Genomic DNA, 13,739 nt, shown 5'->3' on the forward strand with positions numbered 1-13,739 from the left:
AGAAATGGACCTCTGGGAAAAAGTCAAATGTGAGGCATGGGTTCTTTAAACCCTTTAAAAAAAAAGAAACCCCCATTCCTGATCTGATGAGTGTATAATTGCACCAGCCATTCACAGTTTTCCTCCCCCTTTATTCCTTTCTGATGAGTTTCTGACCAGTCAAAGGGTCATATTGATTAGTGGTGTGAAGGAAAATGGGGGATTGAAAGCAAAGCTGTTGCCAGGGGTGAAGCTGATGCAAACCCAATAATCTATAATTTAGCCCTCTGCCACAGTTAATTAGTATCTATGCACTATTGGCTCTCACCTCATCCATAATGCTCAAAGCAACTAAAACGAATTACTAAAAACTGTAGTTGACAAATATTGAGGCCAAAAACTGAACTTCTGTTCATTCATCAGGTTCCACAAACAGGAAAGATGATCTTTCAGATCTTCTATTGGACACACACACACCCACACACACCCACACACAAAAACATTGATTCCAAAAGCTGAGATAAACACTCATTTATTAATTAAACCAGAGTGGGTCAATCTCTAAAATCAGATACAGCATTTGAACTCACTGACAAAAACTGTGACGAATCAAGGAGAACCTTTACACTTCACTCACTCTCTCACTCTCTCACACTCACACACACACTTACATACATACATACACAGGATGTTAAGAACAGTCGGGTGTATGGCACAGATGTACTCAGCAAGGTACTTGGGGCAGCACTCTTGGCACGTTACGAAGCACTGAGACTGCATCAACTCTCTATGGCACTTGTGTTACAGTGGTGTGTATCTACAGTAGCATACAGTGGCATTAGTAGTGTGGAACAGGGATGAAATCTACTGTAAGGGTCGTGGAGGGAACTCTACATTAGGAACAATATCTACAGTACAGACAGTGTTCAACACTATAAATAAGGGGTCGTTTTGTAGAGACCGTGCTTGTGAGAAATGTGTAAACAGTGAAGGGCTCTTGGGGACAGTTCTCAGGGGCTTAGACAACAAAACGATGTGACATCAATCACTCAAGAGCTGGCTGTGTGCCCAGCAGTGGCACTGAGATCTACATGGCACTACTGAGACGCACTCTAGAAGATGTGACTGATGTTTCTGTGAATATTGGATGATAACCATGACAGCTGCTGCTATTTATTACTAATAGTACAGATAGAGAGATGATTCTGTAATAAAAAATTGAAAGAACTGATGAGTGTGGGTACAGTCTTAAAAACAATGGTGCTTGAAATGGTTCAAATACTTCAAGTTGCACTCACTGCTGACACAGATAAGCACACACAGCTTTGTCTAGACTCGGCCGAAAGGAATGCATGCAACTGTGGAGCAGTGGAACGGTGTTCTCTGTAATGATGGTTGGTGCTCTATCCAGTCTTTTTGGGATGAGTTGGGGATGAGGTGGAAAATCAAACATCCTGACCTCAATGCAATTTTGGAGCAATGCTCCAAAATCTAGCAGAAAGCCTTTCCTGGACAGTTACTCCAACAAAAGCAGGAATTAATACCCTTGAATTCAGAAGAAACAATGAATGAGCAGGCGTCCCAATACTTTTGTCCATATTGTGTAATTGGTGATTGAGGTGTGCGAGACCTTTTGAAGATCTTAAAAGGTCTTGCTCACTCTCTTCCTCACAAAGGAATGTTCAAACAACCACTGGAAGCACCATTATTTTCAAGAGTGTAGGGACTCTGTCCACTGATCTACCATCTAGCACACCTCACTCTACTCTGTAAACCAATTAACAAGCCTCTCACTGGCTGGATAAGGGTGGTAAAACACGGAGAAAAAAAGTGCAGGGCATGAGGTCCCCAAGACTGGGATTAACTTCCCAAAATATAGAACCGGTTACTGTGATGGAGGAGCAGCAGGTGTGGAACATCTGAATGGAGTAAGAGCTATCTGAGAGGATCAGTAGATATCAGAGGGAAACAGTTAAGATACAAGGGTAATGATCCAATGGTTTTTAAAATGTAATTATTAACACAATGAGGCAATACTTACAATATAGGGACACAACAGTCAACACAAATTACCATCCTTTCTTCTAGAGAGGGGTAAGAGTAAGGAAAATTGGAGTATTTTCAGTGTGTGTGAGAAAAGGAGATGAAACAGTCCTGGAACCTGGAACAACTGTCAGTGCGTTCAAGGGTTTTAAGTAGACAATGCTGTATCCTAATTAGACTAGGAGTTTTGAGGTATTTAAAAAATTAAGACGTGGGGAAAAAAGGAGGGGGAGGTTAGAGCATTTCAGAGACATTACTACTGAAAAGGGGTTGTTCCCTCAGAGCTGTTGTGAAATGTGTATTGACAAACAGTATAATGGTTATTGATGGTGACTGAGGACTACAGCTGTGGAATGGGGGGCAGATTTAGGGAGTCCAGTGCGCTGTGGTAAAGTTCTCTCAAAGCCTTCAGCAACAACAACCGGCAAAACATCTGATTAAAGAGATGAGGTAACGGCTCCTGGAGAGTGAGAGAGAGGAATGGAGAAGAGGAAAAAGATAGAGACAGGGTGGTGAGCCAGATGGAAAGTGGAAGAGAGTAGGACAGTGGGGGAGAGGGAAAAGAGGGTGGAGAGGAAAGAGAGAGGGGGGGGGCGAGTGAATAGAGGGTAGGAGGTTAATATCATTTAGCACTGAACTGAACTCCCTGTGAACTGTATTAATTACATAAATCAATGTTTCATGCTTGTGAGCGCGTGCGCACACACAGACACACCAGCTTACCCCAAGCACATGAACTCTGTTGTAGTATGAACTGAAATCTTTACTGAGAGACACCAGGAATCTGCAGACCTGAGTGAAACAACAGACACAACATTTTAGCCAAGTGACGCGCCAGTAATACGCGCTATAATACACATATGTCTAAATGTTTGTGGACACCCCTTCTTACAAATGCATTCAGCTACTTTAAGTTGCACCCACTGTTGACACAGATGAGCAAATGCACACACAGAGCTTGTCTAGTCCCTGTAGAGAAGTACTACCAATAGAATAGGACTCCCTGGAGTAGATTAACAGGAGTATAAAGCCCCCCCAGCATTGAGCTGTGTGCTCTGGATTGATGGTACTCCATCCAATATTTTTGGGTAGAGCTGGGGAATCAGGAGTAATTTGAATCAGGCAGTTGTTCTTTAAATTGTGTCAAACTTTTATGGACCAAAAGAAATGTTCCAAAAGGAACATGGAATAAAATCTTTTTACATTGACCTCCACTCAAAGTTAAGGAATGGTAAGTGTGTGGGGTGAGGCTTAGTAGGGAGCGGACAGGATAGAAAGGAGCCATTCAGGGGCTTTTCTGTGTAATTCGTCGTCATGTAGGCGCATCACCATTCAGAAGGCCGGCCACCCACCACTAAGTAAAAGAGAAACATGACTGCAAAATGAAAGCAAAAAAATTGTTGCATATTAATCATTTTCCCTGTCATTCAACTGAAAATATGATAATATACTCTTAAAACAAAAGCAGCTGTAGGCCTGGTAATTAGTACTACACCTGTTAAGCACACATCAGTGAAGTGTCATTAATGCAAAGCTCAACATTGATCCAAGTTCCAAGCCAGGTCCATGTTGTTCCTAAATACGTACCTGTTCAGTTCTTAAATTAACTCTGGCTCCTCCTCCCTCAAGGTCCAGTGCCTGTGCTGATTGGTCCACAAGCTCAGAAAATGGAATGAGGTAATTGAAGAGAAGAAGCCACTCCCCCTGGTGGAGAAAGTGTGAATCTCAAATGACAGCACAATTGTAATTAAGAATTTAAGACATCTACAGAATGCAGAGGTACCTCCTCCTTTAGAGCAGAAAAGTCCAATTCCGTGCCTGCAGGGACATCTGGGTAGAGACCTGGAGAGCAGTAAGTATGGAAGCGATCTTCAATATGTTATCCACTCAGTAGTTTGATGAATTTTGATTAAATTGTGCGAAAGACTAACCCAGCTTACAGCATCTAACATAAATCAATTTTTGGAGAATAATCTATAATATCAGGTCACACATTTCTTGTCATTACGTTTTTTTTGTTTTTTTGGTAAAACAAAAATTTAACAAAAGGGTAAAAGGTTTTTTCTCAAATAAAATATAAGGGATGCATTCTTAATATATATATATGTATTAATACACACACACACACAATTTGGCAAGCTGTCCGTGTGTGTATTTGCACACCTGTGTCAGCAATGGGTGCAATTTAAAGGAGTTGGTGTTCACAAACATTTGGACATATAGTGATAAAATTAATGTGTGTGAATCACCTTGCTCTACTCCTTTCTCGTAGCTGCTGAACAAAGTGTGAAGTCTAGCACAGTTGTACATAACAAACACCCCTCCCCTCGGGCCCTTTGTGGACACGCCCCCTTCACGCTGCACATCAAGAGTGACCTGACAGAGAGAGACAGCAGTCAACACTAAAACAATGTCAAACACAGACATCAGACACATGGTTATAAATACTTATTCTAATTACTGGACTAACACACACAGAGACACACACACACACACATAGGTACTTCCTAATGGAGACCCATAATAATCTACTGGATGAACCAAATACATACGCCTCTCTTGTACAAACATGCATGTATGTGTATTCAAACACACTTACTGGGCTCGTGTGAACAGTGGAAAGCAGCTCAAATCGAACTGTAGCACAGGTCATAACCCTGATGATGTCATCCCAAGTCTGACCTACATTGAGAGAGGGAATCACAAAACGAACAAAACATCTTATGACAACGCGCACTCTATATCTCGCTCACTCCTGCACTCACTTATATGCCAGAAATCATTTTCCATCTGACCAGACCAGCAAAACATTCTCCACCTCTCACCTTCCACTTGATCCCCATACTTCATTTCTGAAGCCTCCTTCATCTGAGCTCTTCTTAACCTGAAAACAGACACATTAACACACATTTAGGCAGGACAGCAACAGGAATCACAATATTCGCATGAAAACTAATGCTTTGTACACTATATGTCTAAATGCTTGTGGACACCCCATTCTAATGAATACATTCAGCTACTTAAGCTGCACTCATTGCTGACACAGGTGTGCAGATGCACACACAGCTTTTCGAGTCCCTGTCGAGAAGTATTCCCAATAGAATAGGACAGATCAACATAAAACCTATTGGCACCATGTCTAATGCCAGGTGTGGGTAGAGGGTATAATGCCCCCCAAAATTGAGCTGTGGAGCAACGGAACTGGAATAATGAGTTTCATCCTATACTTCTGGGGATGGGTGGTGATCATTCAACATCCTGACCTCAGTAAAGCTCTTGTCACTGAATACAATCAAATCCTCACAGCAATGTATTTGAGTGCCTTCCCTAAACAGTAGAGACAGTTACTCCAACAAAAGCAGGATAAACAGTTTTTCCCCCTTTGTTTTGGAAGAAACAATGAATTAGCAGGTGTCCCAATACTTTTGTTTATAGTGTGTATACAAACACCATTGTGCAGCTTACTGTAGATACTGAGCTGAACTCATCTGAGTGCCAGGAGTCTTTACTGGACCACATATTACCAGCCTCTGAGAGAAAAAGAGAGAGAAAAAGAAAGAGAGAGAGAGATCACTATGACAACACCTACTAACCACCTAACTTGCTGATTGGACCAATTAGGGCAGAGCTTCCGTCCACAGAAACAGCCTTCAGATAAAGAATGAATCAATGTAAATAATTGCACTTTTTAACAGTGGAAAGAAATCACACTGGATAGACAACACAAATAAACAGCAGTTATGACTCCACTCCACTCCAAGTACCAACACAGTGGCAGTGGGGACAGTCAGAGTGCGTGACTGTACACTCGCGTGACAGACCTGTGTTGCCGTGGCTCCAGTCGCTCGCCACAGCATGGCTGTCTGCTGCTGGCGGAACTCATCCTGACAGGAAGTGACATGCAGCACTGTGGCCATCGACGCCTGCAGGACAGGCAGAAACAAACACACCTTCACTCAGATTACTGGAACTAAAAGAGCAAACATGTCAGACCTATTGGGCGAAAATTAATAGCTGGTTCCTGCCTTTCATATCCTAAAAAATATAGACATAACACAGACAGGGGGGTCTCATCCCACATCAATAGGAGCTGGACTAGAGGAAAATAAAAGGAAAGGAAGGCAGAAACGTGTTTAAAGCAGCTCTATATTGAAAAAGCAATATATCAATATATTTGGGCTGGAAATTAGGCTGTGCTGGAAAAGATTAGGGCTACTACGGTTAGCTGCCATAGTCAATGACACTGATGCTGAAAATGCGTCAAAATCAATATTTAATGATAATCAAAATATTGACACATTACTTTAATATTATTTTACTTTTTTTTTCTTCATGACTTTTGGTCTCTAAAAACTACTAAAACTACTAAAATTACCACAAACTGTAGATTTGAATGGGGCCGACCCCTCTGGAGCCAGAAAAAAATATTGGAACTGCAGCAGAGCACCAATCAGCTGCAAAATTGTTTTTTAAATGTTTCCAAAGACTCAAAAAAGGTAGTTTGACACTGGACTAAGTTTTGAAGATGAGTAATGCACAAGCACCTGAAGAGAAAACACTATTCTAGACGACAGACCGTCAGAAACAGCTAAACCTGAGGTGCAGTAGTTATGAACCAGCCTTTATTGATCATTGGTAGGGAAGCTTTTAAAATTAATTGTTATTGTAGCAGATAAATGCTCTAGTTATTAAAATGATAAATTCATCCTTCTGCTACCTTGTATTTACTGCAGTAAATACATGACTAAGAGAAAAGGTTAAGGCTATAATCTGGACTTCTATATGTTGATTGACAGTGATGGTATGTGTGTGTTCATGTGCTTTGGCTGGATATAAACCATAATCTATTTACTTTATTTGGCCACACAGTTTTAAGCACATTTCTTTGGGTAGGTTTATCTGTGTGAGACTCACAGGGAAATCTGCTGTAGCTCTGTCCAGCTGAGCCAGGTGACACAACACTTCTCTCTGCACTGTGAAGAAAGACAGAGATAGTGAGATCGGTTTCAGCATAACTTCCTCATTCGCATTTAAAGTGCATAGTGGATCACCTGTGCAGGTACCCAGGCTGGGGTCATAACCATGCAGCTCCACCTCCTCCATCACTCGTTTGAGGTTTATCTTCACTTCTTCTTTCATCCCTCCTTCCCCTCCCTCCATCTCCTCCCCTCTACTCCCTCTCTTCCATCTCTCCCTCTCGGTTTCTCTGTAGGTACAGTTCTCAAGGGCGTTCCTCATCTTCTCTTCTCTCTCTTCATTGTTCCAGCTAACAGACACAGACGGCCAATCGATGCCCAGCGTTCTGAGGAAGCTGATGATGTCACTTTCTTCCGGCAAGGCAGGACAGAAGGACACAGAGTAACTGGACAGAAGAGAACACACAAAAGTAGGCCATGTTATACACGCACACACACACTATAGTATCTACACCCTAGAGATGTGCATATCAGAGACCCGAATAGTCCATTATACCATTCTACACATTGAGCTGTAAGGCCATTTGGCTGTCACACTGGTATTCCCTCTCTGTGCTGTAAAATGAACACCTGTTTGTGGATGTACTGTCAGATAAATGAATATCAACCCACAATATTCTGTATTTGCCCTTAAAGGTTGCACAGAATTCATGTATTCACTATTTTACATTGTTTTTTGATGTGAATACTAAGTGTAAGACTTTGGTTGGGTGAAAAATGCTCAGTTGCTGTTTTACAAGCCTATGTACCACTCAAGCTTATTTTTCAATGCTGATTTTTTGTGGTGAGCTTGAAAATAATTATGGGCCCTGCTTTTACTGGCTGGTTTACGTCAAAGCAGTGGCGGACATGTGCTGTATAGCACAACACAGCTTTTAGCACTGTAACAACGACACTGTAATTACTTTTTGTAATTAGCCCAGCACTCGTCTAGCACTCGCTCACTAAACAGACTTCCCTACACTGCACCACGGCGCAGAGCTTCCCCCGGCCCTCAGATACCCGGCACATCCTTCAGTCTGCATGTCTCCCTTTTTTCGGTTGGCTTAGTGTTAGCTTTTAGCCTATTTAGCACCTGCGTTGATATTCTCCCAAAGTAACTGCTGTGTTTTTTGCTAGTGGGCTTTGCTGTATATTTCGAGTCAAGAATGTTACATAACAGTGTTGAAGTTTTGGAATTGGAATGTTTTCCAGCTCTATTTTAGACAGATTTTTCTTTCAACAAAGAGACAACAGTGTTTAAGGTGCACAGTGTGTCACTTCCATTTACCAAACTCATCATTCATCATCATTCATCACTCAAGGGTGCTAAAATAAATACAGTTTTGGTGACTTTAAAAAGACCCAATTTAAAGGGAAGATATTACATGAGCTTACATTTCATATATCTCTATACAGCCATTTTAGTTTAGGGCTGTCAGTAATTGCTCAAGGATCTTTCATACTGAGCTTTGAGATTCTTCATTTCACCTGTCCTCTGCATTTTATGTGCTGCTTAATTGGAAGTGATTATGCTTTGTAGTGGCGGTTGTTCATGTTTCCGGTTTTGACTAGGGTTGCAGCAGTACACCAGTTTTAGGTATACCACGGAATAAAAATTGACGGTTATCAACTGTGTACATGTGCTTAATACCAATTTGAATAAAATAACAAACAAACAAATAAAAGAATCCCAGCAATTTCTTCCAGTCGATTAATGGAGAAAATAACCAGCACATTAATCTATAATGGAAATAACCTGTAAATAGATACAAAATAGTTAGAAAATATCCACCTCATGTGTAGCTTCCTTATTTGTTAGTTTAATGAATTAATTTTTTTCATATCAAAAGGAAGAATTGTTACATACACTAATTTAATAAAAGAATTAGAAATGTTTTATCTATACTAAAGCATTTGTTCATTTCTTTAATGGTCATTGTATCTGATAATAATAATAATAATAATAATAATAATAATAATAAATATAAGAGGAAGAAGAAGAAGAAATGTAAAATACTGTATACTCTGTACAGTGATACCACAAAACTGATATTTCCTGAGACGGTTATCATACTGTTAAAATCTCACACCGCTGCAACCCTAGTGTTGACTAACCCACAAACACTCTGCACAGATGCGACACATCAGTTCTGTACTTGTCTAATAAATGCATATATTGGTTCATACACTCTGTTCATCATGACTTTAGCTGGTTCACCGCTCACCACAAAAAATATATATTATTTGAATTCTGAACCGATATCCAACCCTGCAGCCAGTCTCTGTTCTCTAGGCCAATGACCCTTGGCCTGGTAGGTACTTACCCTTGTCTCCTGAGCAGTGCTGCTGTGTGGTCAGCAATGAGGATGGTGCGAAGCTGCCCCAGTGTGAGAGAGTCTGGGGAAGGCGGGGCTTGTTTGGCATGCAGGGCAGGGCAGTTGATCAGGACACATCCCTGTCTCTGAGCTGCAGGCCTCAGGTAAGACGCTATTCCACACAGAACCCCTTTGAAAGCTTTACAGCGGTCCACAGACACACGCAAACCCTCGGCCGTCACCTCGCAGCCTGCTACCGGCAACACACCATTACCCCGGAGTGAGAGGATGCGACTTACAACAGACGAAGGAACCTGCACACAGAGGTCATACATCCATAAACATACATACACAGCCATTGTCTATACAACCACACACGCATGCATGCACACACAGATGCCATATACCTATCCATACATGTTGCTGTCAGGCCAAAACTCCAAAACAGCAACTGATATACAAGCAGTGACTTTATAATCAGTAATTATAAATGCAAAAATCACATACAATATATGGACAAAAGTATTGGGACACCTGCTCATTCATTGTTTATTCTAAAATCAGGGGTATTAAAAAAAGTGTATCCTGCTGTTGTTGGAGTAACTTTCTCTACTGTCCAGGGAAGGCTTTCTACTAGATTTTGGAGCATTGCCATGAGGATTTGATTGCATTCAGCCACAAGAGTGTTAGTGAGGTTAGAATGTTGGATGATCACCAGCCCAGCTCATCTCAAAAGCACTGGAAGGAGCACCAACCATCATTCCACAGTTCCACTGCTCCACAGCTCAATGCACTGGCAGTGGTGGCTCAGCGGTTAGAGCGCCGGGATATCGATAACAGGGTTGTGGGTTCGATTCCCGGGCTCGGCAAGCTGCCACTGTTGGGCCCTTGAGCAAGGCCCTTTACCCTCTCTGCTCCCCGGGCGCTGGAGTTGGCTGCCCACCGCTCTGGGTGTGTGTCTGTACTCACTGCCCCTAACACATGTGTGTGTGTGAGTGTGTGTTCACTGTACAGTGACAAATACGTGCACCTTTACTTTTATAATGCTGGGGGGCTTTATACCCCTCTAGCCCATGCCTGGCTTTAGGCATGGTGCCAATATCTTTGTGTTTATCTGCTCCAGAGAGTCCTATTCTATTGGCAGTACTTCTCAGTACTAGACCATTTGTGCATTTGCACATCTGTGTCAGCAGTTGGTGCAACATAAAAGTAGCTGAATGCATTTATTAGAAGGAGGTGTCCACAAACATTCGGACATATGGTGTATGTGTACTGCAGTGATGAAAAATAATACTATAAAATTAAAAACTGAATAATTTAACAACACTTAGTTACACACCAACCAAAAATGATTAAGTTACAGAAGTTGATTAATCTTCTGTAAATGAGCAGGTTTTAGGTTATAACAGCAATGGCATGAGCTGGCACTGATGGATCACGAACTGCTGGGTTATTTATGACCCAAATCTCTGCGGCCAATGAAGAGTTAATAACATTTGCCGCAGGCTTCAAACGTTTGGTCAATAATAGCAATGTCAACTGTCTAGTTCGGAGTCCAGACATCCCACAGCACTCCTAACAGCTCGGTCTGAGGCAATTAATCAAAGTCTGCAAAAACACAATTACGAAAATATAAGTGAGGCGGTCTTTTTCGGGTCTGTTCAGCCGCCTGTTGTGTTCTCTCACCCCAGCATGCCACAACACCACACCATGCTGTCTCCATCTGCTCTATGTGGCTAACGTACCGCTGCTAATCTAGCTCCCGCTACAGCAAACCTGCAGCAGGGGCCACGGCTTCAACACGTCTCCACAAACCCTCACCTGTCCGTCGGCATACAGCGTGGCCAGGACCGTGTTGGGCGCCAGGAAGTCTCGGTTTCTCAAGTTTTTGGCGCTGCTTTCTTTAAACCAGAGCTTGTCGCGCTCACTGGCGCTCCTCTCGCCGCTGTCAGCGCGCTCGGCGTCGGCTTCGTTCTCCGCGTCTCTCCGCAGAGCGAACCGCAGCGCCGCCACGGTGGAGGCCACTCGAAACGGAGGCGTTTCCTCGGTCTCCATCCTACAGCTGTCTTACGGTGTCAACATCGCCACCGTGGGCTCGAGCCCCTGCTGTTCTTAATTATCTATAGCTACGGCCGAGAATTCTGGCACGCTACTGCTGACCGCTGGTCGCTGTCGTTCAGTCGCTTTGGTCGCTCACACACCCGGAACTTTGGTGCGATGGAAACGTTCCGGTGGGGCATGTTTCTCTGTAACACAGTGGCTATGGGAAGACGCCATCTTAGGAGAGGCAGTGCTGTCGAGAAACGGCTGTAAAACAGAAAGAGAAACCGTTTACTAATATTTTAACTGGGAAATTATATCTCTACTAAAAGAACAAATTGTTTGATTCGAGGTTGTTTTCGAAATTACTTTCGGGTTTGGGAAAGGAAAGGTTTGACCTTCTCTCCATAGGCTCAATGTGTAGGTTCAGTCCGGGTCAGACCCTCGATTTTGAATTCTTTCCCTGTCCTTAATATTGGGCGGGATGGGCGATGGGCTCATTTTCTTTGTGGACCGACCCCAAAGCTTGACACTTACATTGATTATAATTTTAAAGTATTCTTGCACAATTAAAAAAGGGCAAATAAATAAATGAATTAAAATATATATATAATGTGAATGTGAAAGAATTTGCATCAGGATTACAAACACTGACTTTAGTGGACTAAAAAAAGGGCCTGTTGCCTGGCCCAGGATTAAGCCTAGTCGTAGACCTTTCAGTGGAAAACCGCTGTTTAAAATGCTGTGTAGTCCACCAGTAGGCTTAATCCCTGTCCAGGAAAGCCAACCTCATATAATCAGCAGTTCTTGAGCGTTCACTCTCATGTTTCACGTGTCTGTGTGTGTATGCATGTGTGTCAAGCAGAGGTAGAGGGTGGAAGTAAAAGTAGTTCCTATTTATTTATTTATTTATTTTTTCCATTCATTTTGACAGAACAACAATTGCACCTAGTTGCAGACTGTATTTTTTTTCCAGATCAAAATGCTGTGTAGTCCAGGGCTAAGCTTAATCCCTTCCCAGGAAATGGTCCAGTAGTCTTTGTGTGAGGATGATGTAGGTGAAGATACTTCAGTATCAGTCTGCCCAGTCTTAGTTAAAACTGAAAGCAGAGAGATGGTGTCCTGTTAAGGGGACGCTCATTTGTAAGCATGAATGTAACTGTTTTAAGGTGCACTGTGGGGGTATAAGGCCCTCAGCATTGGACAGAGGAGCAGTGGAACTGCATTCTCTGGAGTGGTGGGGCACCTTGGAAGGATGGAAGGTGGAATTTGTAATCCAACTAACCATCTAGCTCCAATACCTAACCTCACAGATGCTCTCATGGCTGAAGCAATCATGTCCTCATAACAATGTTCCAACATCTAGTGGAAAACCTTTCTAGAAGAGTAGAGGCTGTTACTGCAGCAAGGGGAGGACAAACCTTTTATTAATTTCTTTGATTTTAAAGGAAACACTGGATAAGTCTATATCCTCTATTCATCACATTGTATATTAATGTGCGTCTTAGTTAAGAGATAATATAGACTTGCTCAGGTGATAAAAGGCAGTGTGGAGCTGAGTGTGTTGTGCCGTATGATGATGATGATACGCTATATGAAAGGAAAAGACAAAGTGAATAACTGGTTCTACATTATTTATTGGGCAACAGAAGTGATATAACAAGAACAACAGACAGGTTCAGTCATTATTTGCATTGGTGGAGAACTGAGAGAGGTTGGATGAGGTTTAGAGAGTGCTTATTTTTAGAACCCGGATGGTGGAGATTTGGTAGATTTTGATGTCACTTTTGGCTGACACGAAGTTCCCGGTGGCGACTAGTATTTCTGGCAATCCGGGAGAAAACGTGTCATTCTACAGCAACATCAACATCGCTTTCCATGTCAGTAACCGGACAGTAACAACATGTGAAGTGACAGACAGTGTCAAATCAGAACATTCTGAGTTCAGTGTTTCTACAAGCGACATTTTAACCAGGCACAGGCTATTCAGTGACCTTCACTGTTGACCTTACTCTTCTCCTTACCTTTCATTACCTACTATGATCAGCCTATTAGCATCACTGTTGGGAATACTGTATACATTACACTCTGTAATTGACACTTTTATGCAATTAAAAAGTTAATTACACAGTTGTAGGCCTATGTATTGTGCCTTTACTGATACTCACTGGAACCTTTTACTTCTCAGCTATACTCACGCACCCACTTTTTGCTTGATTTCAGGCTTGAGCTGCAAATAATCATCTGGATGGCCCATACTGCGAGACAGGAGGGAAACGGAATCCACATCCAGCTGTCATTCAACACATCAGCTGCATTATGGGTTCCGTTACCCACCCAGCTGCTGTGCGTCGCATCCAACAAGGCCTTGAGCGGTTCGGCATTCAGGTGGAGGGAACTGGTA

General features: G+C 42.4%; 1 protein-coding gene across 1 annotated transcript; it reads right to left on the minus strand.

Annotated features, from left to right (window-relative positions):
• Nucleotides 1-495: 495 nt before the first annotated feature.
• On the minus strand, nt 496-11,485 carry dalrd3 (DALR anticodon binding domain containing 3). Its single transcript, XM_072681562.1, has 13 exons — nt 11,117-11,485; nt 9,305-9,609; nt 7,074-7,384; nt 6,937-6,995; nt 5,844-5,945; nt 5,488-5,552; nt 4,848-4,906; nt 4,622-4,704; nt 4,272-4,398; nt 3,806-3,864; nt 3,610-3,726; nt 2,746-2,814; nt 496-2,482 (listed from the first exon to the last, which is right to left on the minus strand). Exons 1-13 carry the CDS (start codon nt 11,348-11,350, stop codon nt 2,363-2,365), a joined length of 1,710 nt encoding a protein of 569 aa, XP_072537663.1. The 5' UTR covers nt 11,351-11,485; the 3' UTR covers nt 496-2,362.
• Between the last annotated feature and the right edge of the window lie 2,254 nt (nt 11,486-13,739).

The sequence above is a fragment of the Salminus brasiliensis genome, chromosome 6 (assembly GCF_030463535.1).
Source record: "Salminus brasiliensis chromosome 6, fSalBra1.hap2, whole genome shotgun sequence".
Lineage (NCBI taxonomy): Eukaryota > Metazoa > Chordata > Actinopteri > Characiformes > Bryconidae > Salminus > Salminus brasiliensis.

Excerpts from the sequence above, each read along its gene's own strand:
- dalrd3 (XM_072681562.1), bottom strand. The coding sequence starts at position 11,350 with ATGGAGACCGAGGAAACGCCTCCGTTTCGAGTGGCCTCCACCGTGGCG. Across the intron at positions 5,946-6,936 it reads GAGCTACAGCAGATTTCCCT|GCGTCGATGGCCACAGTGCT; the intron begins GTGAGTCTCACA and ends CCTGTCCTGCAG. Across the intron at positions 5,553-5,843 it reads CTGGAGCCACGGCAACACAG|AGGCTGGTAATATGTGGTCC; the intron begins GTCTGTCACGCG and ends TTTTTCTCTCAG.